Genomic DNA, 24,252 nt, shown 5'->3' with positions numbered 1-24,252 from the left:
CAGGTGACAAATGTTACATGGATCTAGGAGGTCATTAGAAGAGAAGTAGTTTTGCTGAACTGCTACAAATAAAAGTAACAAGAGTGTGGAATGATACCAGATAGAAAGCCTCTTAAAATGAGTAGGAAGAGCCACCTTGCTATTCCAATGGTTCTTGTTAACATGAATAAATATGTACAGCAATACAGAGGACAGTGCTATTTTTGCCTTCGTTTTCCTATCTCTATCTTCATTTCATAGCACAGAAGTTACACAGCTTGAGAAAAATCTGCCATTAGATATCTTCTGAGTAAATGTCATGGAATACAGTTTAAAGATAATGCAATGATGGGCCATATAGGATTTATGAAGAGATTTGCAGAGAAACTCACTGTGTTAGAGCTTGGCACCACAAAACCGTTGTCTATTGCAGGAAAATGAAAAGAAACGTTGGAAGCCAGTTGCATTGGTAGCAATGATCGGTGAGTCTCTATCTGTAAAATGCTTATATCTATCTTTTGTTTACTATAAACTTTTTTTTTTTTTTTTTTTTTTTTTTTTTTTTTTTTTTGTCCATAGGCAGAAGATCTGTGCCAAAACGGTCTGATGATAGAGCTCTATCTTAGCTTTTCACAAATATTTAACAAGTCAAATTGTCTGGGAAGTGAAGCCAAATTAAACATTACCTAACCCTACACTCATTTAGAGTCCTGGAAGATGCCCTGGAAAAGAGCATGCTGAGATGCTTCATGGCCATATAGCAAATGTGTTGCCCTCGATAGTAAAATTGCAACTGGAAGCAGATTCAACTGAAGGTTTTGCATGAGCTACGTGAAATGCAGCTGTTCAGCGCTTCTAAAAAGCACTATTAGCAGAGAGGCTATTACATGAAGGCTGACCCCCCAAAGGTCTCACGGACCAATATGTTTAACGAGGCAGAAATGAATTCCAAAGGAGGAACTGCAAAGGCAGAAGAAACAATGGACCCACAAATACACTACTTGTGTGTCCAATTAATTGCACGAATTAGCACTGTAAAAGCTTGTGATCCTTATTTTCATATGGGATAAGAGGATTACAGGTTGAGAATAATCAATCTTGTCTGCTTTTGCTGGAGGACTGACTACAGAATCAGAAAGAAAACTCTCATGTTAACACATTTTTTTTTGGTCAGAGGAGTTTCATCCATTCTGTACTTCCATAGGAAAAAAACATTTCAATTTAAGAACACGTGCACGTCGCTGACATTGTTTTACTTTAGAAGTTAATACAATTTTTGAATGTTAGCCATTAACTACAGTTAACATAATTAGTTACTCTTTGATCTTCATTTTTTCCATCTTTCTATGTGATATCAACGCAAGATTTATTCAGGCTGGGATGGAATCTTAGTGTCAGAGGAACAATAACAGTTGACTGCAGAGCAAAATATGGCCCACATTATCTGGTGTGTGAATTCTGCATTATTAAGAGCAACTGGTACTTTTTTTTTTTGTCCTGTAACATGGATTCTATGCAATGGAAAACCAAGGAAATGTGTTTTGCAACAGACTAATCCATGTCAGTGATAGTTAGAGGTGGACTAGTGCTACAGCAGATCACTGGTGAACATTCACAGAAACTGGTTATTGTTTTCAGGAATGTAGGTAGGAAGTGAAATTTCTAAGCAATTCTTACATAAATGTGTAGCAAGGTAGAAATTTAAGTCCAAGGGGCCGTATCCAGGGGTATCCTAAAATAACACGAAGAGCTGGAAGTAAATTAACTTTTAAAACAGAAGAGTAGTGAGGATGTCACTGCCATCAACACTGCAGGGCTATGGAACGTGCGCTGTGTTATTTCAATCCAAATACCAGGTGTTGTATTGTAATGTGATTAAGAGAGCACAATTTAGTGTTCAATGAAGTAAGGGGGAAAAATGGTTCTGGTAGGTCTGTAACTCAATCTGAAATTGAGGCTAGAACAATTTCTGTAAAGGAATTCAGAACATTATTATCATATATATGTTTGAAATGTTTGTGATGGAGAAGTAGTGCTGGGAATGGTCTGGGTCTGCCACAGTGGTATGTTAGCATTTTTTCTTGTATTCAGACTTACAGATGTATATCCACAAAATGCAGTCTGTCTTCATACCTGTCATGCCAGCAGCATATTCCAGATGCTAGCCATTTGACTGAAGACCTTTTTGGTAGTAGAACTGAGCGCTGAGTTCTCAGTCGAGGCAGTCAGTCTATTTCTAATGGCTACAGAACGTAATGTGAGAGTATTATTCAATAAGAGAATTAAGACGGGTCTTAGTAGATGAGAAGACAAATTAAAAGGGGAGCAAAGGTTGAAGGAAGAGGTCTGCATAAATGAGAAATCTGTCATGTGTTGTATCTCATCAGATGTTTCACGTCTCAAACGCACAGGAGTAACGAATGAAAATGAGATAAATTTAAATGAGAGAACTCTACTTTTCCAGAGGTGAAAAAGGGGAAGGAAAATACAGCTACAGAATGCAGAACAAACTTCTTTCAGTCTCTTCTACTAAAAGCATATGCATTTACCCCCCCCCCCCCCCCCCTTTTTTTTTTAATCTATCCCTATGAAACCACAACACACAGTTGGAAACACAACACAGGTCCCAGAATTAGGGGAGAGGCAAACTGGAGAAGCAGCTGAGCTGAACCGTCACCAGCACCCCTGCATTACTTCACGCTCATTTGAATTCCTACGATCCTTAATCTTGCACAGGTTGAATCCAGAGTGTTTCCAAGAACTGAGTTAATTAGTGAAGTATCCCCACATTAACTAACTCCCCTGCCAAGAAATGGGCTCTTCCATTTTCCTCACATGATTTTCTAGACACTTTCACTTTTCCATATATAGGAGCAGCCCAGAGACTGACAGATCAGGCTAGGTAGGGATACAGACTTCAGGCACATGCGTACTCCTTGCATGCATACACAGATACAAGCCCATGCTGATCTCACAGACTAAAATTTGAGTTAGTGTTACAGGTAGCCAGTGAACACAGTGGCAGCCCTGCTCAGAAAGAACCTTCAACTTCAACAGAAGGCACTAAAGGCAGAAGTCTTCAACCACTTGTTAAAATAATCCATCAGGAAAAGCATCACAGCCATGAATGGGCCAGTGGATGGTTTATGTGATCACACGCTGGATGATGAAGGAGCTTTCATGTTCACATCAGAGTCAGTAGGAGAAGGACATCCAGGTAAGAAGCCACTATGGCAAATGCATTAAAGGAAATATAAATATAAATATAAATATAAATATAATAATTCTGTGATTCTGTGATATATATATGCTTTCATTGAAAATGATTTTGAAAATGATTTTAAAAGTCCAAAGAAGAATTAATCTGCTATTAGTGTTACAATGGAACATCCATTTAACAGCGTGTTTTTTATGTTATTTCCATTGGACCTTTCCATATAGACTATAGAACCGCTGCAACCGGAGTTCTTCTAACAGGAGTTTTTGTGCCTTTGCTGGGTGTGTTGCCCTGTGGAGGGCAGTGGGGTTCCTTATTGCTGCTCCTTCCTTTTCATCTTATTTCCTTTTTTATTCAGTATTACTGTGGAGACATTACTGTACCTCTGATAGGCTCAGGTTTCACATATGGATAAGAGTACATAGCTTGCCTCTCAAATTCCATATCCTTATGGGCATCGTGAAACTGTCTTGCATGTAGGCTGTGCTCTAAAACTGTCACCCATAGGCAGTCTATTTTAAAAGACTTGAGAAATCGGTGGTCCCTGCATCTGTACCTGTGAGAGTGGCCGATATGTTTTCCCCCATTTTGTTATCTGGGTATTAATGCAATAGATGGAACTGCTTAAGTAAATATTGGGCAGTTATTTGCTAAAATGTACGTAGGGTCAGCAGAGATAAGTTCAATTTCATTGGAAACAAATGGTCATCTGCCCCAAACCTGTACTTTATGTCAAATGAGTCCAAGGGACAACAGACTGTTTGACGTCCTGAAAAGCATGTTTGTTTTAGAAGGCGGCGCGGCATCACGTTCTTTTTGCTATAGCAAGGTGGCTTTTTGTGTGTGTGATTATATCGTAAATGGGTGGGATAACATAGAGAACATAAAGGTCAGCAGTGGGAATATAACGTCTGTAGTTCTGATATTCCTCTATAATATTAACTTATTAGTGCAGGTCAAGTCTATGGCTGATGCAATTGAGTCCACTGCTGTCAATTTCAGGTTAAGCAAGTTGGAGTTCTTTCTGATGTAACACCATCAGAAAATGACAACCATATTCAGTCCTTTGGCCGTAGGTCCGTCTCCAATTTGTGTATAATTACATCCAGCAACCACAGAACAACATAGTTCCATGTGAACAATAGCGTGCTACGAGGTGATTTTAAATTGACAGGGTTTTTTTTTTTTCCTGAAGATGACCAGTCACAACTGATGCTATTCTGATCATTTTTTAATCTCTTTGAGGCTGTAACAGGTAAGCCTCAGAATAGGAAGATAGCTCAGCTCAGTCCCTAGGTTTTACTGTGAGTTTTGAGTACCTCCATTTGCTGTCAAAGGATAATTTGCATGTTCCTGATTATTTCCTTCCTGCGTGTGGTTGTATAGTTTTGCTCAAAGGCATTCTGTGAAGATCTTGAACAAGATCCTTGCCTGGCATTAATCTGAGTTGTACTGATTGCATTAGATGAGCTGAATGCTCTCCTATATACTTTCATGACAAACAAAGCAGAAGAAATTACATGCTTACTTATTTGTGTATGAAGACAACCACTTTCTATCTGTGCAGTGCTTTTGAGCTATGTGTAATTAAGAAGCCCTGGTTCTGTAGAAGCAAGAAAGTAGCTGGCAATAATTAATATACACAGACATTATATATGTTCCCCAAAGAAACCCAGAGATGACTGTTTATCCCATTATTCCCAGACCTACTTCTTCAAAATGATTTGAGCACAAAGTTTCAAAGTCCCTTCCAGAAGGTCTTTAATCCTGGCATTTAGCAGGGCAAATTCCAAACTCTCTGCAGGCTTACATGTAACCTCCTCCTTTCTGCTGTAATAAGAGCACATGAATAACAGATTTTCCACGAATAACAGATTTTCTTTTCTTAGGTGTTTTTTTTTTGTGGGTGTAATTTCTTCACTTTGCTTCACAGAACTGAAAGGGTTGGAAGGGACCTCTGAAGACCATCTAGTCCAACCCCTCTGATAAAGCAGGTTCTCTCTTCACCAAGGAGAAGTGTCTGCCCGGGCTGCACAATGGTTTCATTGTGCTTTGAAAGGCATTGTGTGTTACTCTGACCCACGCTGTCTTAAAGGTGCCAAACTACTTAGAATTAATTCCCTCCCCTTTCTGGCACGGCACCAGGTGGATTTGTCTGCACACAGAATGTCATTCAGCTTTCCAGTAAGTATTAAAAATATGAGAGGAAACACTTGCTAAAAGCACCCTCAGACTCTCAACCATATTAAAAAAATACATTAATCTGAATATTCACAGAAGAAAAATCACCTCCAAGCCTCTCCCCTCCCAAGCATGGATCTTTCCAGTCAGTTGATGCTCACACGACTGATGTTAACAGTTCATTAAACTGCATACTGAACAAGAGAACGTGTAAGAAAAGTTGTTTTAACAGTGCAGTGTTAATATTGAAGCATGGCTGCTGTTTCCAGAGAGGACTCCTCAAGAGCCTTTTAACAAAGGAAAATGGGATACAGTGGAATTCAGCCATTCAGATTCTATCTCATGAAACTCGCTTTTGGTAGAAAGCTCATTTTTCAGTGATGTGCTCAAAATAAGCATTTGTGTTATCGACTTCTAATTTTCCACAGACAAAACAAAACACCAAAAATACCCAACCCTGGAAATTGCTCAGTTTACCATATACGCAGTTTCACCTTCTGGTGCTGTTGACATAAGAAAGGTACTAAAACCTGCACAATCCCAAGTTATTTTGACGATCACAGGTTTTTAAGAAAACGAACCTTACCTGTTGAAATGTTTGATGTTTATGATATTTGCTGTGTGATTAAAGCTAGAAGTGTGGTCGTACCTGTTTGCAGTTTCAAAGGGTGGTGCTTTTTGAATTAAAGTTTTAGCTGTTGCTGTTCACCCTTTTTATTTCTGTTGAGTGCATGGAGAGTCCTGAGAACCATCTCCAGTTACAGAGCATTTCTTTTTCAAGGAGATAGCAGTTATAATTGCTCTGTTAATGTAGTCTAGATTCACATAATAAACTTCTAGTCAAGTATTCAAAACACTTTGGAGATCCTCCCAGTTAGTGGAGATCACCTTTGCTGTTGAATACGTTCTTTATTTCATAGTTTGACAACTGAACATTTCAGTAGGGTTTATCATCAGACCCATTCATCCCTTTTATAGCTACTGGGAACTGTTTCTATGGCTGGTTGGCATCTCTGCCACAAGGCTGGCTGTGTGGCGTGATTGGATTTCTAGATAAGAATTCACGGTTATCTAATACCTTCCTGTTCAGTCAAGAAATCCTTAGGGTAGACACTGTTTTTTGCAGTGAAAGGAAAGAATGGACAGACATATTCTGCCACATTCAGCAGCTATGAGAGAGCTGCGACAGTTGAGAGGATAAATTTAAATAACAGAATGAAAAGCGCACAAAGCCTGCTAAGCATCACTAAAAATAGAAGTGCCGGGTTTTATTTTACATTAGAGACCTTTACTAATAGACATATGTGTTAAGCAGCTGATCATCCTGCTTGATTTCTCATTTGAATTGCGATGGTTGCCTCTATACGTGTCAACGAAAGTATCTAACTGCACCGGGACTGTTGGTTCCTGCACCAGCCGTCCATTTTTGAATGAATTACCAAAATGATTTGTCTCAACCTACTTTAATCCAAAATTGGACCATTGGCATGATAATACAAATCATTCTAATTGATTTTTTTCAATGATTAAACTACCCATGTGCATTCTAAAGTGCAGAGGGATCTTCCGGTAGAAGCTTATACACGGGTAATGAAATTTCATCCAACAGTTCTTCACAAAACCCACTAAACCATGGCTGAATTCCATTCCTACCTTTCAAAAAGACATTCAGTTTTTAACTAGTGTCTCGAAGGAACCACAAATCCTATATAGCTCTATACGAATGGTTTCAGTGGTTCCTTACACTTAAGATTTGACTTTCTCAGTCTTTATCTGTCTTTCTCTCATCATCAGCTGTCAAATATATTCACATCATTGTCCATCAAACAGAAACTCTTCTCAGTGTATTATTATCTGTCAGGACCTTAGAGCCTCATCCAATACCCACCAGGATTTCCTGGGGTAGCTTGCCTTTCCTTCAGCCTTTCAGAACTAAGTTGAGTATGAATGATTTCATCCTATAAGATAATTCCATCCTGATTTTGAGATGTCTTTGTATACTATAGCTAATGTTCCCTTGTGACTTATAATTTGCTGCAGGGCTCTGGACCTGCACTAAGCAGGTCATCCTTTTTCAGTTACTCTGTTGACCCACCAGGTATTAGAAAGCAAGTATTTTCATTAATAATTTTAGCTTTAATGCTTGAAAATATGGCGTTATTGCTCTAGTAAAAGAAGAAAAAAGAAAATATGAAGAAAGCAAGCATTTTAATTAAAGTCCTCTATCTTTATCCCTCATCTTCCTAAGCTATGCTCTTTTGGGCTTCTAAATAAATAACAAGAATGGTGTCTGACTCCTGTTTGGTAATAGCAGTAATACATACTCTATTCTTGACAGACAGAACATTCAGATGCGGCTTATCTTTGCTAATCATCTTCTGTATTCATTCTTTTCATCCTGAAGCAATTAACATGTGCAATAACAGCATCATGTTAGTGATCTAGTCTGTGATTTAAACTCTTCATCAGGCTATATCAGCTTCTGTATTCAGGCGCATTCTAACTTTCTACAGGTTAATGGTAGAATATCATCTTCTTTTTATCGTACTGCTGCTGTGGATGGTGTGCTGTATTGGTTGTGGTGGCAGAGAAATAGTAGGGAGTAAAACCTCTTAGCCTCTCCATTAACTCTGTGCATAATGTACTTGCTTTCACAGTGAGGTGAAGTTATAATTAGTATTAGTTTACAGCTATTAAGTACATTCCTTGTTTGATCTGTCTATTGGTCTCACTTGCTGGATATTGAATATGACTTTCCATTTAGTTTGCTTAAATACTTCAATAATAAACAACATAAGAATTCCTGTCTACCCAAACAGATGCAAAGAGTCTGCATTATGTCTTGAGATACCCATTTTGAACCCGTTTTAATGTGTTGCAGATAAGATCTGTGATCAAATCAGTGACGCTGTACTGGATGCCCATCTTAAACAGGATCCAAATGCCAAAGTTGCCTGTGGTAAGTCATTTGCTGCATTGCTTTCAGACACTGATCTTTTATCATCAATATGTTGGCAAACAGCGTGGTTTCACGTGCCAAATCATCTTACTCTCAGAAACTGTACAAAAATAAAATACAGTCTTCAAGAGAATGAGAGATGAGGAGAAACAGCAGAAGTTTTCATAAAGGCCAAAGCAGAAGAAAGCAGTAACTTCCAGAAGGGTGGGAGAGTTAATTTTCTGTGTGGACTAAAGTTTTCAAAGAGAAATCGATGGGATTTTATCATGGTAGGTATTCGCAAGGATATTTGAATGCCTTGCTAAACAGCACATTTATTATGCTTAATAAAGTACTAATTTTCAAGTCTTAGTCCCCACGACTGCTTATTTTCACATTATCTCTTTAGAAGGAGTTGTGCCATCATTCCCCAGCTAATTTTCTCAGTTCTAAACTAATTAATTAACTCAGTTCTAACTAAACCCCAGCTTCAAAGTCTTTCTACTTGGGCTGGAGGCAAGTTCTCAGAACAGTTGGTCACTGATGAGAATTATTTAACCTCTGTCTTAGAATGACTAAGTGGACACAGAAATCCTGGTTTAATACTACGTTTCCCTGAACTTCTCTACATTTAACTCAGTTATGCCAAATGCTTTATTTATGAAATGGCCCTAATTGCCTTTTTCGTGCCTTCACACGTGGTAAAAGAAATCAGTTGTAGAAGAAGGTTAATATTGCCAAAAATACACATAAAATACTGATATGGCACATACCCAGTAAATTTCTCTAAATCACCGTAATCACAAACATAGTTATGTGTCTCAGTGGGCTTGTTATTCTGCTACTGTAATGCTGTTCCATCTCTGTTTTCAGAGACAGTATGTAAAACAGGAATGGTGTTGCTCTGCGGGGAAATCACATCTCGTGCTATTGTGGACTATCAGCGAGTTGTCCGAGATGCAATTAAACACATTGGCTATGATGATTCAGCTAAAGGTTGGTGAAAAAAACTCATGAAACCCTTGGAGAGCAAGCAATAGGCCACTGCAAACCAGGTCTGTCAGCACTTCCTTGTGTGGGCTTTAGCAAGCCTGATAAAAACTCAGTATCCTGTGTGAAAGCTGCTTACATGGTGCTACACGAAACGCTTTGTGGCTTTATCCCAGTAAGTAGAAAAAACATTGTATATTTGTTAAAACTGAAAAGGAGCAGGCAGAATATACTTTGAGCTGTGAACCTGAGCCATGGAACCTACCACTAATGTAAACTTGTGACAACTTGAAACTGTTCTGTGGCAAGCTGGTAGATGTGCTTTGGTGAGGAAAAGACAGAAGAAGAAACTTTGGCTTGCTGTTACACACACGTACTATGGTGGCATCCAGAATTATTGGGAAACTCTCACTGTTTAAGCATATATTTACTTCTATTACATGCATATCAGAAAGTAAGTTCTCCAGTTGCTGAAAACATCAGCTCATAGGAAATTATATAGAGGTTTTTAATACTGTTTGTTTGGGAGAGGCTTATCATTTACTTTTTCTTTTTTCACTACTTATCATTAATTAGCTGTTCCTAACTGGCACTGGGTGCCAATGCAAGAGAAAACAAACAGTAACAATCAATAACAGCAACACTGCCTAACCTACCACCTCCACGACAGAATTAAGGTCTACTGACAAACAGTTATCAAGAAACAGCAGTTAGATTATGAAATCTGGATGTGGTATCCTTCCGAATGAAAACTCTTATCTGGTTCCATACTACCATCCACTGAGTCCAGCTCCTGGCTCTACACAACTGTGACAGAAAAAAAAAAACCTGTTGCTATTCTTTCTTATTTTTCCAATTAGGTTTTGACTACAAGACTTGCAATGTTTTAGTGGCACTGGAACAGCAGTCACCTGATATTGCCCAGGGAGTTCATTTACACAGGAACGAAGAGGATGTTGGTGCTGGAGATCAGGTAGATGCGACATCACACTTGATACATCCAAAATGTTTGAATGCAAATTACCTCATATCACCACTATATTCTCTAAAACAAAACCCATCTGAAGATTTGCACACTTCCATCTTATTCTAGCCCAGAATAAATGAAGCATATCCTTATTAATACAGCTGGAAGTTCTTGGCAGGCAGATTTTCTGCTGGTTTTTATTACAGCACTCCACATAAGCCAGGAGAGTATGTAGTAGTTAGGATGCATTCTGTAGATCCTCACAAAGGTTTTTGCTTACGTTTCTTATGCTGTTGTTGACTGGCTTTGGATGCCTCTGACCATTCATCTTGCAGCCAGACTTGTTTAGTAAGATGAAATAAGCAAAGGGCCTTAGCGCTCACACAAAGCTCATGAGATTTTACTCAGCAGAAAAATTGGGCAACATTTCAACTGTCTGCAGCATTAGTAAAATGAAGGCAAATATGCCAGAGTACTTTTAATTCTCCCTTATTTCCCAGAGGCAGAGATCTGTTTTATTATAATAGGTATTCCACATAATTAAAGTTGTCCAAGCTCCATTTCTGTGAGCTCAATAACATGCGCAGATAATTACAGCGTGTTCCCAAGAGAAAGATGCTAACATAAAAACTCCATAATCTGAGCGATGCCTGTATGAATGAGTTTAACATTTACAGTAGTTATCATCAGTAGTAATATCAAGCTTGCAACAATGCTGTTGAGAACCATAAATGGAGATATCGGAGACCAGGAGCCAAGCTAATATTGTTTAAAAAGAAACAACCTTGCGGACAGAAATTAAATTGCTTTTATGCTGTCACAGGGACAAAAGACCACATCAGAAGAAAAGATTTCTGACTTCCTTTAGCACTTGCGTGGTCCTCTTTCCCATTGTATCTGAATAACTACCAGTCATTGTTTTTTGTATCACAACATACACTGTGTGAGGAGAAAGAAAATGCTACCTAACGAATGGTAACGTGGCACAGGGAAGCTGTGACTAGAAGCACTCTACGCTGCACTGCAGCCACTGCTTCCAACTCAACATGTAGACCACCAGGACTTGTGTGAAAAATCTTTGGAATGTCATTTGTTTCTCTTTTCACTGTTGCATGTTGGAACCTGATCTGAATTTAGGCTCCTTAGATTGCAACTTGAAATAGTACAAAGTAAACCTGAGGGTGCTGTTTGCTTTTTGTTTCAGATGCAATCTCATTGCCTTCAGTTGTGGTGCTTTTTAAACAGTGACTGAAGTCTCTTCTCTCCTCCTGCAGGGTTTAATGTTTGGTTATGCAACAGATGAAACAGAGGAATGTATGCCTCTAACAATTATTCTTGCTCATAAGCTGAATGCCAGGTTAGCAGAGCTGAGGCGCAGTGGGGAGCTTCCTTGGCTGAGGCCCGACTCTAAGACACAGGTAAAAGTTGCTGTCGTTATTGTTTCTCTCCTTTACAACAGAGTAGCGATCCAACCAGTTACCGATAGCCCTTGAAAACCATCCTATTTTAACTATATACAAGTGAAAAAAGGTTTTCTTGTTGTTTTTTTACTGCTTCTCCCTGCTTTGTCCAGGTCACCGTTCAGTACATTCAGGAGAATGGAGCAGTCATACCAGTGCGTGTTCATACCATAGTGATCTCGGTACAGCACGATGAAACTGTCTCGCTGGAGAATATGCGCAAAACCCTGAAGGACTGTGTGATTAAAGCTGTTGTCCCTGCAAAGTACTTGGATGAGAAAACTATTTATCACCTTCAGCCTAGCGGACGTTTTGTTATTGGAGGGCCCCAGGTTTGCATTTCTTTTGATGCTTCTATCAGTTGTCATTGCCCGCAGGCATGTGCATTAACAGAGATGCTCAGCTAGCCTGGCACATCCACTCTCAGTTGTGAGAAGCAAGCAGTCTAGCACAAGCTCTAGCCGTGGCTTCACTCAGGGTTTTACGTGCTGTACTCCAAAGGAGTACAAGGGCACCGTTGCATCATTCTCTGCTTTGTGACTTAAGCAGATAAGCCGAGTCAAATGCAATATCACATGTACAAGCCCAACTCTGGGTTTCTCAGGCCTGAATCCAACACTGTAGGAGACATACAAACTACTCTCATGGAAAGCACACCTCACAAAGAGATGAACAAGAGCAGGTTTACAACTCCTACAACAAACATGATTTTCATATCTCTATAGCTTGTACATTTCTGCCCCATACCAGTGAGAGCTGAGGTGCCCATCTGTTCTGAAAACCTGCTCCCTAGGAGGCTGTGGATGCCCCATCCCTGCAGGCGTTCAAGGCTAGGCTGGATGTGGCTCTGGTCAGCCTGGTCTGGTGGCTGGTGACCCTGCACATAACAGAGGATCGGAACTGGATGGTCAGTGTGGTCTTTGTCAACCCAGGTCACTTTAAATCTCTATGACAAGTTGTTCTGGTGAGAAAGCTAACATTGCTTCTGCATTATCTAGACAACTTGGGAACTAAGAGGGATAATTTCATCTCACACTTGCAGAGGTCAGAGAGAACTTGCACACTCTGTAGGATCAGGGCTTCTGAGATATGAAGTTTCTGAAACCAGTTTCCCAGTTCTTTAAGTTCTTGCCTTTGTCACGGCAAAATTTCAAAGCTCCTTTCTGAAATTATTTGTTGTTACTGCTAAATTGGATCTAAACTTGAGTTGCTGACATCATTCAAATTGATTCATTCACTGCAATTTGCCAGAGACAGTTCTGTGGCTCTACACCTCTACATTAGTGCCATAGAACAGGTGGAAAAATATTGAAGTTAATCACTGCTGCTCTAAAAGTGTATTTCTGTGTCGCTGAATTGATATAGTTGTATATTGTTAATGTTTTGGACTATGGACACATGAACAGCCAAAATTATACTGTAACTAGGAGAAAAATCAACCTGCGTAGCTATCATAGCTACACGCTAAGATGACAACCACACATATGAAATTCCTGAGGTGTGCACTGAACTGTACCCACTTCAAAATGTAGCATTACTATCTGTAAGCCAACCTGCTACCTCTTGTTGGGAAACTGTATTTCTTATGTTTGCACACACAAACTGGTACATTGCAGTGTGTGTTTGCAACTTTTTGAACCTAGGATAAGTTTGCTTAGTTTGGGTCAGTCAGCTTGCATGCCTGTGGCCTTACAGTTGCTATCAGCAGAGGACTTGTGCAATTTATGATAGCGCTGTGGCAATCAAAACGTAACTATTTCCCCATCGGTTACATCTTCAGCATTCTGAGTACCAATCAGTTTTGTTTTCAACAAAGCAAGCTATGGAAGTCTGTCTTCCACTTCATCTCAGTTTACCTAAGGACGAAAATTAAACCTCTCTTGAGATCTCCCCATCGTTTCCAGGTCCAGTGACACTTTGAACCCCGTGCTTATTTTTACTGGTGTCACAGTTTTCCCAACAGCATCACCTGATGGTGGTGTGAGGACATGACAGCTCTCCTTAAAGCGTCTGATGCAGGCTTTAATCCTGCACTTGCAGCCCCTAGAAAGATAAGTTGATCCATATCCTTTTTAGCTGTCCATTTCTCTTCCTCTCAGTATGTTCTGCAGTCAAGAGATCATGGCATAAAAGGAGTTCACGCTACACCCACCCGTGCTGTCAGAAATTAAGGTTTGAGACCAATCATAAGAAATCCAGAAGGTTCCTTCATCTAAAGTTCTTAACAGAAGAGGAAAAATAGTGCCAAAGGTTTTCTTCTGTGCGTATGCTTAGTCTTTCTAAGAACAACTTTAGCTTTCCACTTGTTTACTATGCAAACATTCCAGCAGTTGAATTTTACTAGCAAAGATTTCTCTACAGAAAACAATTTCAAGCCTGCTCATACAGGAGGAGGGCCAAATATCGATTGTTTAAGCATTCATCAGGTTTGGGGTCAGACAGCTGGTCAGGGAAAGATCTGTAAACTGAGACCTAATGAAAATATTAAGTACTCGTAAGCACACACTCAAGATAGCCTGAACTGCCCATTCTTCCATACCCATCGTATACAGTTTAAACAAGTGAACAGACACAGTGAAGTTGGACATGTGTTTCTAGCACATAACTGTCCGACAGTTTCTTTTAATGATACTGCATCACAAGTGATGAGTGTCTGCCTCCATGTAATGGTGTATAAGGCCGCAAAAGAATACCTTGCACTGGTAAATAATAATTATATTGCATATTATTCACACAACTTCAGATTTTGTCCTACAGATATGAAAACTTAGTCTATTTCTATATACACACATTATAACCTAGCAAAAAAATCTCCTGTGGTTCAGATATGGCATGTACTTTGTGAGAAACACCCTGTACTCAGTTTGAAAGTTGTAAATAGGTCACTTTTAACCCAGCATTACCATAGCGCTCCTATATTTTTAAACAAGCACTGAATGCTCTAGCTACCTAGGGGTGATATGTTTTGTCTGACTACCAAACATGACTGGGATGTTTTATGAATCTGCCTTCAAGAACATATATAGTCTCTGTTGCAACAGTGAGATGAGTTCGTCCCTTTGGCTATCACACAATAATCTATAAGTGGAGAACTTCCTCATACATTATCATCTTAAGACTACATGGCCTTGTTTCTAGTTATAATAAAATGCCTTGTAAAGTGACACAATTCTTTTACTGATTCAGGGTGATGCTGGTGTTACTGGTCGAAAGATCATTGTGGATACGTACGGAGGTTGGGGAGCACATGGAGGTGGTGCCTTCTCTGGCAAAGACTACACAAAGGTGGACAGATCAGCTGCCTATGCAGCCCGTTGGGTGGCCAAGTCTCTTGTGAAAGCTGGTCTCTGTCGCCGTGTTCTGGTTCAGGTATGATTTGTTCTTAGCATTGCCCTTTTCAAAAAGATCGTTCCTCTCCAGCTTAACTTTGAATAAACACCATACAAGGTACTGTACTAGAAGCTGTCTTGGTGGTGAGTTGTAACAGGAGAAAGAAAGGTTTCCTGATAGCTACACTACAGCTTCTTGAGGCTGGCCCTTATTGCTTAGCTTCCCTTTTATCAACTACTTTTACAGACACTTACTGAGCTTAACTATTTGACACCTACTGGCATAAGAACAAACGCAAAAATCAGGGAAAAAAAAGTTACATCAATGTTTTCCAAGATTTGTTTTCTCTGCAGATACAGACTGTTCCAAAACATGACATAGTCTTCCTAAGAAGGGTCTCAAACAAGTGCTTGGATACTCCAGTCTGCTGAAGCACCATTCTTATTTGTTGACTGTGGTTTACTCTTTCCCATAGGTTTCCTACGCCATTGGAGTAGCTCACCCACTCTCAATTTCACTGTTCACTTATGGAACCTCACAAAAAACAGAGAAAGAGCTGCTGGACATTGTGCACAAAAACTTCGACCTCCGGCCTGGAGTCATTGTCAGGTATGAAAACTAACAGATACGGAAATACCTTGGCGATCACAACCTGAACTAAATACCTTGCAGAACCGTTACATATTACAGTGTGATGACCATACCGCTAAGCCAGCACAGAAAAGCTGCATGCAATTCAAAAGAGACATTTTGTTAGACTACACAGCTGATAGTTTGCACGTAGCACCAGCACACTCTGAATTCTAAAGTAACAGATGACATTTTAAATTTACATATACTTTCAGCCTTTGACCTTGCATACAAAATAGCATTAATAAATATAATGCAACAACATGACAAAAAGCACAGCAAAGAAAACATAACAGCAAAGCCCTAGGCCACAACAAAAGAGAACATACTCAAGCACAACAGATACAGACGCAAAAACAAAAGAAAAAAAAGCTGCTTACCTTTACAAGACCTCAAGTACACAGCAACCTCCCACAAGACAACATTGCATACCCTCACCCCTCCCTGCCAACCCTTAAATGAGGTCTGGGAAGGGGTGGATCCTGGCTCCTGCCCTTCCAGCCATTGAGCTGCACTGCGTGCACCTGAGTTCCCCTGGGTTGGCCCTGCCTTACCACCAGGTGCTCCATCACCAGTTCAAGCTGTGACTCAGCATTTCCACTACAAGATAAAGTATTTTGGGGGGCTTATTTTGTTATAAAAAAGAAAGAGCTTGTATTTTATGAAATGAGTGGAATGTATTTCTTTTCTATTAAAACTCATTATTCTCAATAATAAGAACATTTTTCTGTAGCCCTAAAGGAGTTCACATGCATGTTTTTTCATCAGCAGTATTGCTTAGGTGCACTATGCTGAGTGTTATCAGCTGGTCGAGGGAGGTGTTCCCTGCCTTTCCTCTGTCCTGGCATGGCCTCATCTGGAATTCTGTGATTCCGTGGCTCAGTTTGCATTTGGACACAATCATTGCTATGTTTACATCTTCAAAATATGCTTCCTAGGTGGAGAGTATAAACTGGATATTTATGTATATGTATGGGAAATTGGTAATCACAGCCTGACCCTCAATTAATCAGCTGAGACAAGTGTTGGGTCGGCTGTTGGAGCACAGGTGAGAGTAATGTAGCTGTGCTCCTCGAAGGGGTGGAGCTTGACTCCACCTCCTCTAGACCTCATTTAAGGGCTGACCACCACTAAGGCAGCATCTCTTGGAGATTGCTCCTTGGTGGAGTTTGCCTCAGTGGTTCCCAGCAGACTGACAGCTTCCATTGGATGATTTTTTTTTTTCCTGTAAATAATCTTTTGGGTATTTACAACTATCATCTTTTCATAATTGTTTCCATGCAGTACATCAATCTTATCTATGACTGTTATAAAGTAAAAAAAATTATTTAATTATTTATTCTTTAATTATTCACACAGGGATTTGGATCTAAAAAAGGCCATTTACCAGAAGACTGCATGTTATGGTCACTTTGGAAGAAATGAATTCTCATGGGAGGTGCCAAAAAAGCTTGTCTTTTGACCCTTACCATCTACCTTTCAAAACAGGAAAGAAGTTAGTGAAATCCAGAAATCGTATTTGACAGCTCTGTATTCAACCAAAGGAATTTTAGATTTTAAATGGAAAGAAAGAAAAGGATATTTTCTTGGAGTTTTTTTTTTTTTTTTTTTTTTTTTTTTTTTTTTTTTTTTTGTAGCCTTCAGTATCTTTCTTTATCTAAAAGACAGAATATTGTTTTTAATCAACGTAAGACAACAAAACAGTTTACTTTTTATTGCTGCTCCATTGGTTCCTTTGATAAAGGTCAAACATGACTCAGGTACTCAAACCAATGGCTGAACCTCAAACCTTTCATGGGCGTGGATGATTTTCCCAACTGACGAAGGATCAGCAGATCTCTTGCCTCTAATTAGACGATGGGAAATTCTGGGGTCCAATTTCTTTACTGGAGTTAGCATTGCCTGCAGCTGGGGGTTGCTCTGATGGGAGAAGGCTGGATATCGCATAACTGTATCTTGGCCTCTTTTGTGGAAGATGTTACCTGATACATAATACTTACATCTTCTTCACCGAGTATGTGCTGTTACTGTTGTGTTTCAATTACCTGTGTTTTTGAAACGTGTTCTCCTATAAAACAATCATACAATAAAAAGCTTTTTCCTACCGTGCATGCAACGGGGTGACTCTGTTTTCTGACGTTGCAGTATAACTGGAGGTCCTTTCCACTTAGCCTCTACTACTCTTATAGGACTTTTGTTTATTAACTTGATTAAATTTTATTAGCTTTTTGAATTGTGACGTGAATTTCTATTTCACCACATCTGTGCTTATTGTTTAGTATTATTGTTTAGTCCTTCTCATTAATAGAAACTTGAAAATGTATTAGATTTTAAACTCTTAAGTTTGCCTTTGACAGTATTCTCTAATGTAATATTTACTCCCAAATGTTAGGTTCATTGTATAGCTTATTATATTTTATCTAAATTTGAAATAAAATTAAAAATGCAGAGAAATAACTGAAGAACATCACAGAAATGCATATACTACATGGTTAATATCTGAACTGCTGGCCTATCCAGCGGTGTTTCATCAAAGAACTAACCACTAGATGGCTGTGCCTCCCTCCTCAGCTGAGGGAGCAAATTTGTGCTGAAAGCGTGTTGGCATTTGGGCAGGTATTCAGCTGCTAAATCTGGGTACCAGCACCTTTGCTGCTGCTGGAGATGGTGGCTGCTTTGCCTTGCGCCATTTCTGGGTACCTGGTGAGTATGGTGGGTTAGTTGAGATTGAGACTGACGACAAGGGTGTTCTTGCTGTGCTATTGCATTATGCTGTGCTATTGCATTATGCTGTCCTATAAAGTAACAGAGTAAGTAAATTGTTTGCAGAGGACCACAAATTAATCCCAGGTTAGTTTAGTCCAGGAGGACATGGGACCTTTGTCCTCTGTGACAAGTTTTGTTTGTCAACAGGCAACAAGGATGAACTTAATGTCACAGTACAAGGTTCACTTGCTTACGGTCCCAAGAGTCAATGAATTCTAGCTTTATGCTTTAAATGGCAGCTTGTTAGATCTTCTGCCCTGGACAAGTCCTGCTGCCTCTTATTTCTCTTCAGATTGACTTTCATTGTATAGCGTCTCCCAAATAGATGTTGAGGTAAAGAGTACCTGACTGTCACGATTGTTAAAGAAAAGCTGTCATTTATTCTCTTCTTTAGTCTGTCACAAACATAACTATACTTGCTCAAGCCAGAAGCTTTTCCACTTAATTAATCATGCCAGTGTGCTAAGTGAACTGTGAGTTGACCAGAATAATTAGTAGGTTTCTGTGTAGCATCCTATCTCCTTACAGCATTAATCAATGGCCCTCATCAGACCCGTGTACGCTCTTTGGCAGACAAATACCTTAATGTACAGTTGTATACAGGTACAATGTATACAGGTTTATTTTTATAATTGAGAAGGCTGTCACCATTCATGCTGTCACAGAGCTATTCAGTGGAAGTGTGTTACGGTTACCTGCATCCCTTTATCGAGGCCTCTCCGACACAAGGACAAGAAAGCGCATTTTGTCAGCAGAGCGGAGGCCCTGCCATTGGCTTCGCTGCTTCAGGATCTCATAATGGGTTATACTGCAAATAAGAGAAGCAAACGAGGAAACAAAATAACTACAAAGACACCTGAAAGAATGCTGCGTAAATAAATACGTTTCGTAACCTGGCGGGAAAGCAGAACAACTCTGTCACAACCAAAACAAATATGTGCTGGAAAAAAAAACAAAGAACTGTTCTATGCTATGAGTAACAAGAAGAACCACTGAGGAATTTGGGGGTGGTGGCATGCATGGAGGGGCTGTTATTTCTTTAAATGCCTGTGCGTTCCCTAGGATAGGTGATGTAAAGCACAAAACTGTAGGTTGACTACATACTATCAGAGGCCCAAGAACAGACTTGATGTTTGAAGTGCTGGGATGTGCAGCCTTCTGGGCCTGTGGGGTTGGTGCAGGTCTGTGCACTGGGTGCTGGTGAGTGTGGCAGGTGAGAGGCTGGGCACTGAGACCTGCCCCTTGCAAGTGAGGCACTCAGCCAGTCACTCCCAGCATGTCAGCAGTATCTGGATTACTGAAGTAATCTGCTAGTAAAAGGCAGAAATGATCAAACCTGAGTTGTAATTTTGCTAATTAATTGTCTACTCCCATGAATGGACCTAAATGTGTATGAAGCTCACAGACCCATTAAGAAAATACAGACTGCATCTGGAAACACCATGCTACTGATCTGGTATGCTTGGAGAACATGTTCATGTTCTCAGGATTTTGTGGGTTTTTTTCCTGCCTGGGTCTCTGCTTTGTATAGTTTGTATTTAATAACCTGGAATTGAAATCATATGAAAACAGGAAGCCCACCTTACTAAGTAGCTAAACTCTGGATGCTAGCAGATAACAGTGACAGCCCCTTGATCCAAATCTATTTAGCCATTATCTGCTGTCCTGAGCTTTCTCTTTCAGAGCGAGATACAGGGTTGAGGCTCTTCAGCATAATTATGTCTTGTAAATGGATGTCCACATGTGAGACAGACGGACACTAACTCAGGAGACTAATATAGCAATAGAGAGAAGAAGAGAAGGAAAGCAAGTGCTAACCATGTTTATAATTCAACAGCAATTAATCCAAAGCCAGCCCATCTCAGTGCTGTAACAAGACCCTCCCCTTACTCTCCTCAAAGAGCTCTGCAGATTGCCCAGTGGCTTCCCAGAAGGTTGAGCAATACTGCATCCACAGCGGGTGCTGGTGCCAGACGCACTGCAAACAACCAGCCACCTACTTACATGTAGCAGTCTGTCTGATTCCAGCACTTAATCTTCCAGGCTCAACCAGCTGCAGGTAGCCAGTCCTTGATCTTCTGCAAAAATGCCCTGCCCGCTCTGGAGAATGCTGTTTTTTCTAAGTTTAGCAGGGTTTCTTTCAGGTGAGGTTATATTGTTTTTGGATGTGAATAACAATGACTTAAAATAGACTATCCTGTGGAAAGGAAACATCCTACTTGGGAACCCAGCCCTGGGTAGCCACCAATTTGCAGTTAGATTGCGGACTGTTTGTGCAGTTTAGTTCATTTAATACACGGTTGCCTCAGGTATACAAGGCAGCACTAGCACTGCAGCTCAGCAGCACAATTCTCATAAGCAAGTACTGTTATGTGAACTTTGGGGTTCATGTGGGTGCCATCAAGGTTCATTAACCAACTACTTAAATCTATCTCTGTATGCCTTTCAGATCTGTCTGAAACTGGAGCTTTTGCCAGTCAGGGTGACTGCGACAGTAGGACCATAGATAATGTGACTCGCAGCCTTCAGGTAAGTGGACCAAACCAGGGCAGTTCCACACACCCCTTCTGACCTGCTGGAGAGAAGCTCTGCTGAGAGGGACCTGGGCGACAGGTGGACGACAGGTTGGCCATGAGCCAGCAGTGTGCCCTTGTAGCCAAAAAGGCCAATGGCATACTGGGGTGCATTAAAAAGAGCGTAGCCAGCAGGTCAAGGGAGGTGATCCTCCCCCTCTACTCTGCCCTGGTGAGGCCTCATCTGGAATACTGTGTCCAGTTCTGGGCTCCCCAGTACAAAAAAGACAGGGATATCTTGGAAAGAGTCCAGCGGAGGGCCACAAAGATGGTGAAGGGCCTGGACCATCTCCCCTATGAGGAGAGACTTAGGGAACTGGGTCTGTTTAGCCTTGAGAAAAGAAGGCTGAGAGGGGACTTGATCCAGGTTTATAAATACCTGAGGTGTGGGAGCTATAGTGGCGAGGCTGGTCTCTTTTCAGTGGTACGTGGGGACAGGACTAGGGGCAATGGGCTGAAACTCCAGCATAGGAAGTTCCGCACGAATGTGCGCAAGAACTTCTTTACGGTGAGGGTGACGGAGCACTGGAACAGGCTGCCCAGGGAGGTGGTGGAGTCTCCTTCTCTGGAGATATTCAAGACCCGCCTGGACGCCTACCTGTGCGACGTGGTGTAGGGATCCTGCTTTGGCAGGGGGTTGGACTCGATGATCTCTAGAGGTCCCTTCCAACCCCTATAATTCTGTGATTCTGTGATTCTGCTGGTGGTGAAGGCAGTAGGGCCCTGCGGGGCAGGCACACATGGCAGGATGAGCCTGTGGGAGAGCACTGCCAGTGTCTTCTTCAGCTGCTCCTGTACGCAGCATCAGGGGAGGAGATGGAAAAGCCAATTATGAGTACAGACATTGACCTGCTGCGTCTTTGATCCTACTACGGCTAGTAAAAAATGGCCTTATAGATGTGTCTTCAAGTTTTACCTTGCTCATAAGTTTTACTTTTGCACATAAACGACCATCTCTTTTATCTCTTGTGTAATGTTTTCAACCCTCAACTTCCACGAATGTCTCTGAAAGCTGAGTTGCCTGTTGTCAACAAATGCTTCAGGCTGAGAGCTGGACTTTTTCTTATATCTAAGTACACACTATTCAGTGTCTGTTATAGACATGGCAGTCACTTGTGGAGTTTCCCACAGTTTTTCTCTATCCACACACATATGCACATACATATGGAGTGAAAGATATATTCATACTTCTATAGAGCAACAGCTAGATAAAACTACAGAAACTTCTTCATTTACACACTTTCACAAATACCTACATTTGCTTACACAGAGGAACTCTGTGAGATGCTAGCATTCAAAGGAGTAACAAACCAATGTATTATGTGGAAAGGATGTAAGTACAACTGTTTACAAAGACACATTTTCTCAGCCCCAATATGAAGAACCCTATCTATTCCTAAACTAATTCCAAAGCTTTTCCTACTCAGCGTATTGTTTTTTCCCTTCTAACTCCATAGAAATATTCAACATGCCTTCCCGAACTGGCAAAAAAAGATGGACGAGATTCACTCAATCGCCTTATCTGGACACTGAAAGACAGTCTTAATCTTCTGCAACCTGTTCAAGACAAACGTGAGCCCCCCACTGCAGCTACACTACTCTTTTTTGGGTGTCGAACACAGCAGCACCAAAGATGCTACAGGATATCTATCTATCTATCTATCTATCTATCTATCTATCTATCTATCTATCTATCTATCTATCTATCTATCTATCATATATATATATATTTAAACTGCAGTCAGCATGAGCTAAGTCCCTGCATTTCTTGAGGGAAAAAATTAGAAAGAAAAGGAATCACATCAGGAATCAAGAGAGCAGGGATGCTTGCCATTGCATCTGGGAGGCCGGGCATCATTTTGGCTGTCAGGCACTTTGTCCTCTCAGTGACAAGATGAAAGACGAGGCATTGCCAAAATAAAAACAAATATGCTTTTAAGCAAACAAAAATGCCCATGTCATGTAGCTTTGCCCATGTCATGTAGCGGAGAAATTATCACCTGCACCAGGTCAATGACTATGCCTATAGTTTGCTTCAGAAGAGACTTGTCTACCCATTTTCATTTCTATTTTTTTTCTTTTTTATTTTTTTTTCTTCCTTTTTATAAACTCACATGAAAGTCTGCAAGCATCTACCTCAGTGCCCACAGCCTATCGCTCCGAAGAATGGTGGGATAGTGTGCATCACTATTGGCAGCACTGAGTACTGCAAACCCATGTGCAACAAGGTAAAAGTTACAGTTTACTGCTACTAGCTTGCTGGTTTTATTCATTAATTTACACATGCTTATTATGGTGTACTATATTATTTCCTTGTTACCTTTTTTCCCCTTTAGGACAGCGAGAAGTTGTAGTGTCTGTATTGATCTTCACTGGCCGAATGTTTCTTCTCCTCTGGTTACCGTGATGCAGGTTGAGTTGTATTTATGCCATTCCTCTTCCCCCAGGGTTACGACTTCTCGTTCCTCAGAAGAAGCAGGCTGTTTGAAACCTGTGGTAGTACCACTGGGTTCACCTGGACAACTCAGCTGACTGTGGGGGAGATGCTGGCTGTCTGCGAACGTGAGTTGCTCTCAAACATCTTAGCATGGGTGTGGGAGGCTCAGGGAGGGAAAAAGGGAGGAAGGAAAGAGGAAAATCCTCCTTGGCACATGTGATACCACGAAGGGTGATGCTGGAATGGTCTCTGGTCTACAGGACCAGAAATCTTGATTGTTTTAAAACCACCACAAAGGTCTGCGCTGGTGAGCGCTGCTATTTAAGCTCGGACTAGCAAAATGCACTTATACCCATTGAGTTTGTGGGATGGTGCATCTTGACACAAATGCTACGAGGCACGGTGGCCGTGTGACCAGCTGGATTGGCAGCAACAGCACAGAACTGCAGTTTATCTTGCAACTGTACCCACAGTGCTTCAGCAGAGCTGGCCGCCACCTGCACCTCTCACTGTGTGTACACACACCATAAAACCCAGCAGCTGTTCCTAGCCAGCAGTATTATCATATCACGTGGCAGCCCGAGGGTTCTAAGAATGCTTCCATTGCTTAGAACAGCTGTCTGAATCTGCTATTGATATAATTTAAAAATAAATATTCATGCATACACATACAGGAAAAGACCAACCTTTCTCCTATATGTTTAATGAAAAGCACTCCACTGCCCGTTGTTGCTAGAACAGTTTATGTCCTAAGCCTTAAAACAAACCTAACGGTTCTGCAGTC

General features: G+C 40.7%; 1 protein-coding gene across 1 annotated transcript; it reads left to right on the top strand.

The window, feature by feature from the left end:
* The first annotated feature begins 2,864 nt into the window (after window positions 1-2,864).
* Window positions 2,865-17,242, top strand: MAT1A (methionine adenosyltransferase 1A). Its single transcript, XM_072340595.1, has 9 exons — window positions 2,865-3,196; window positions 8,259-8,336; window positions 9,189-9,311; window positions 10,166-10,278; window positions 11,547-11,690; window positions 11,846-12,064; window positions 14,919-15,101; window positions 15,538-15,671; window positions 17,052-17,242. The coding sequence occupies exons 1-9, from the start codon at window positions 3,103-3,105 to the stop codon at window positions 17,152-17,154; spliced, it is 1,191 nt and encodes a 396-aa protein (XP_072196696.1). The 5' UTR covers window positions 2,865-3,102; the 3' UTR covers window positions 17,155-17,242.
* The last annotated feature ends 7,010 nt before the right edge of the window (window positions 17,243-24,252 follow it).

The sequence above is a fragment of the Excalfactoria chinensis genome, chromosome 6 (assembly GCF_039878825.1).
Source record: "Excalfactoria chinensis isolate bCotChi1 chromosome 6, bCotChi1.hap2, whole genome shotgun sequence".
In the NCBI taxonomy this organism is placed as follows: domain Eukaryota; kingdom Metazoa; phylum Chordata; class Aves; order Galliformes; family Phasianidae; genus Excalfactoria; species Excalfactoria chinensis.
Note: the sequence above shows the minus strand (reverse complement) of the source record. Positions and strands in the feature narration are given on the sequence as shown.

Coding starts and splice junctions, on each gene's coding strand:
- MAT1A (XM_072340595.1), top strand. CDS start 3,103: ATGAATGGGCCAGTGGATGGTTTATGTGATCACACGCTGGATGATGAA. Junction 8,337..9,188: donor AAATGCCAAAGTTGCCTGTG/GTAAGTCATTTG, acceptor CTCTGTTTTCAG/AGACAGTATGTAAAACAGGA. Junction 15,672..17,051: donor CGGCCTGGAGTCATTGTCAG/GTATGAAAACTA, acceptor TTATTCACACAG/GGATTTGGATCTAAAAAAGG.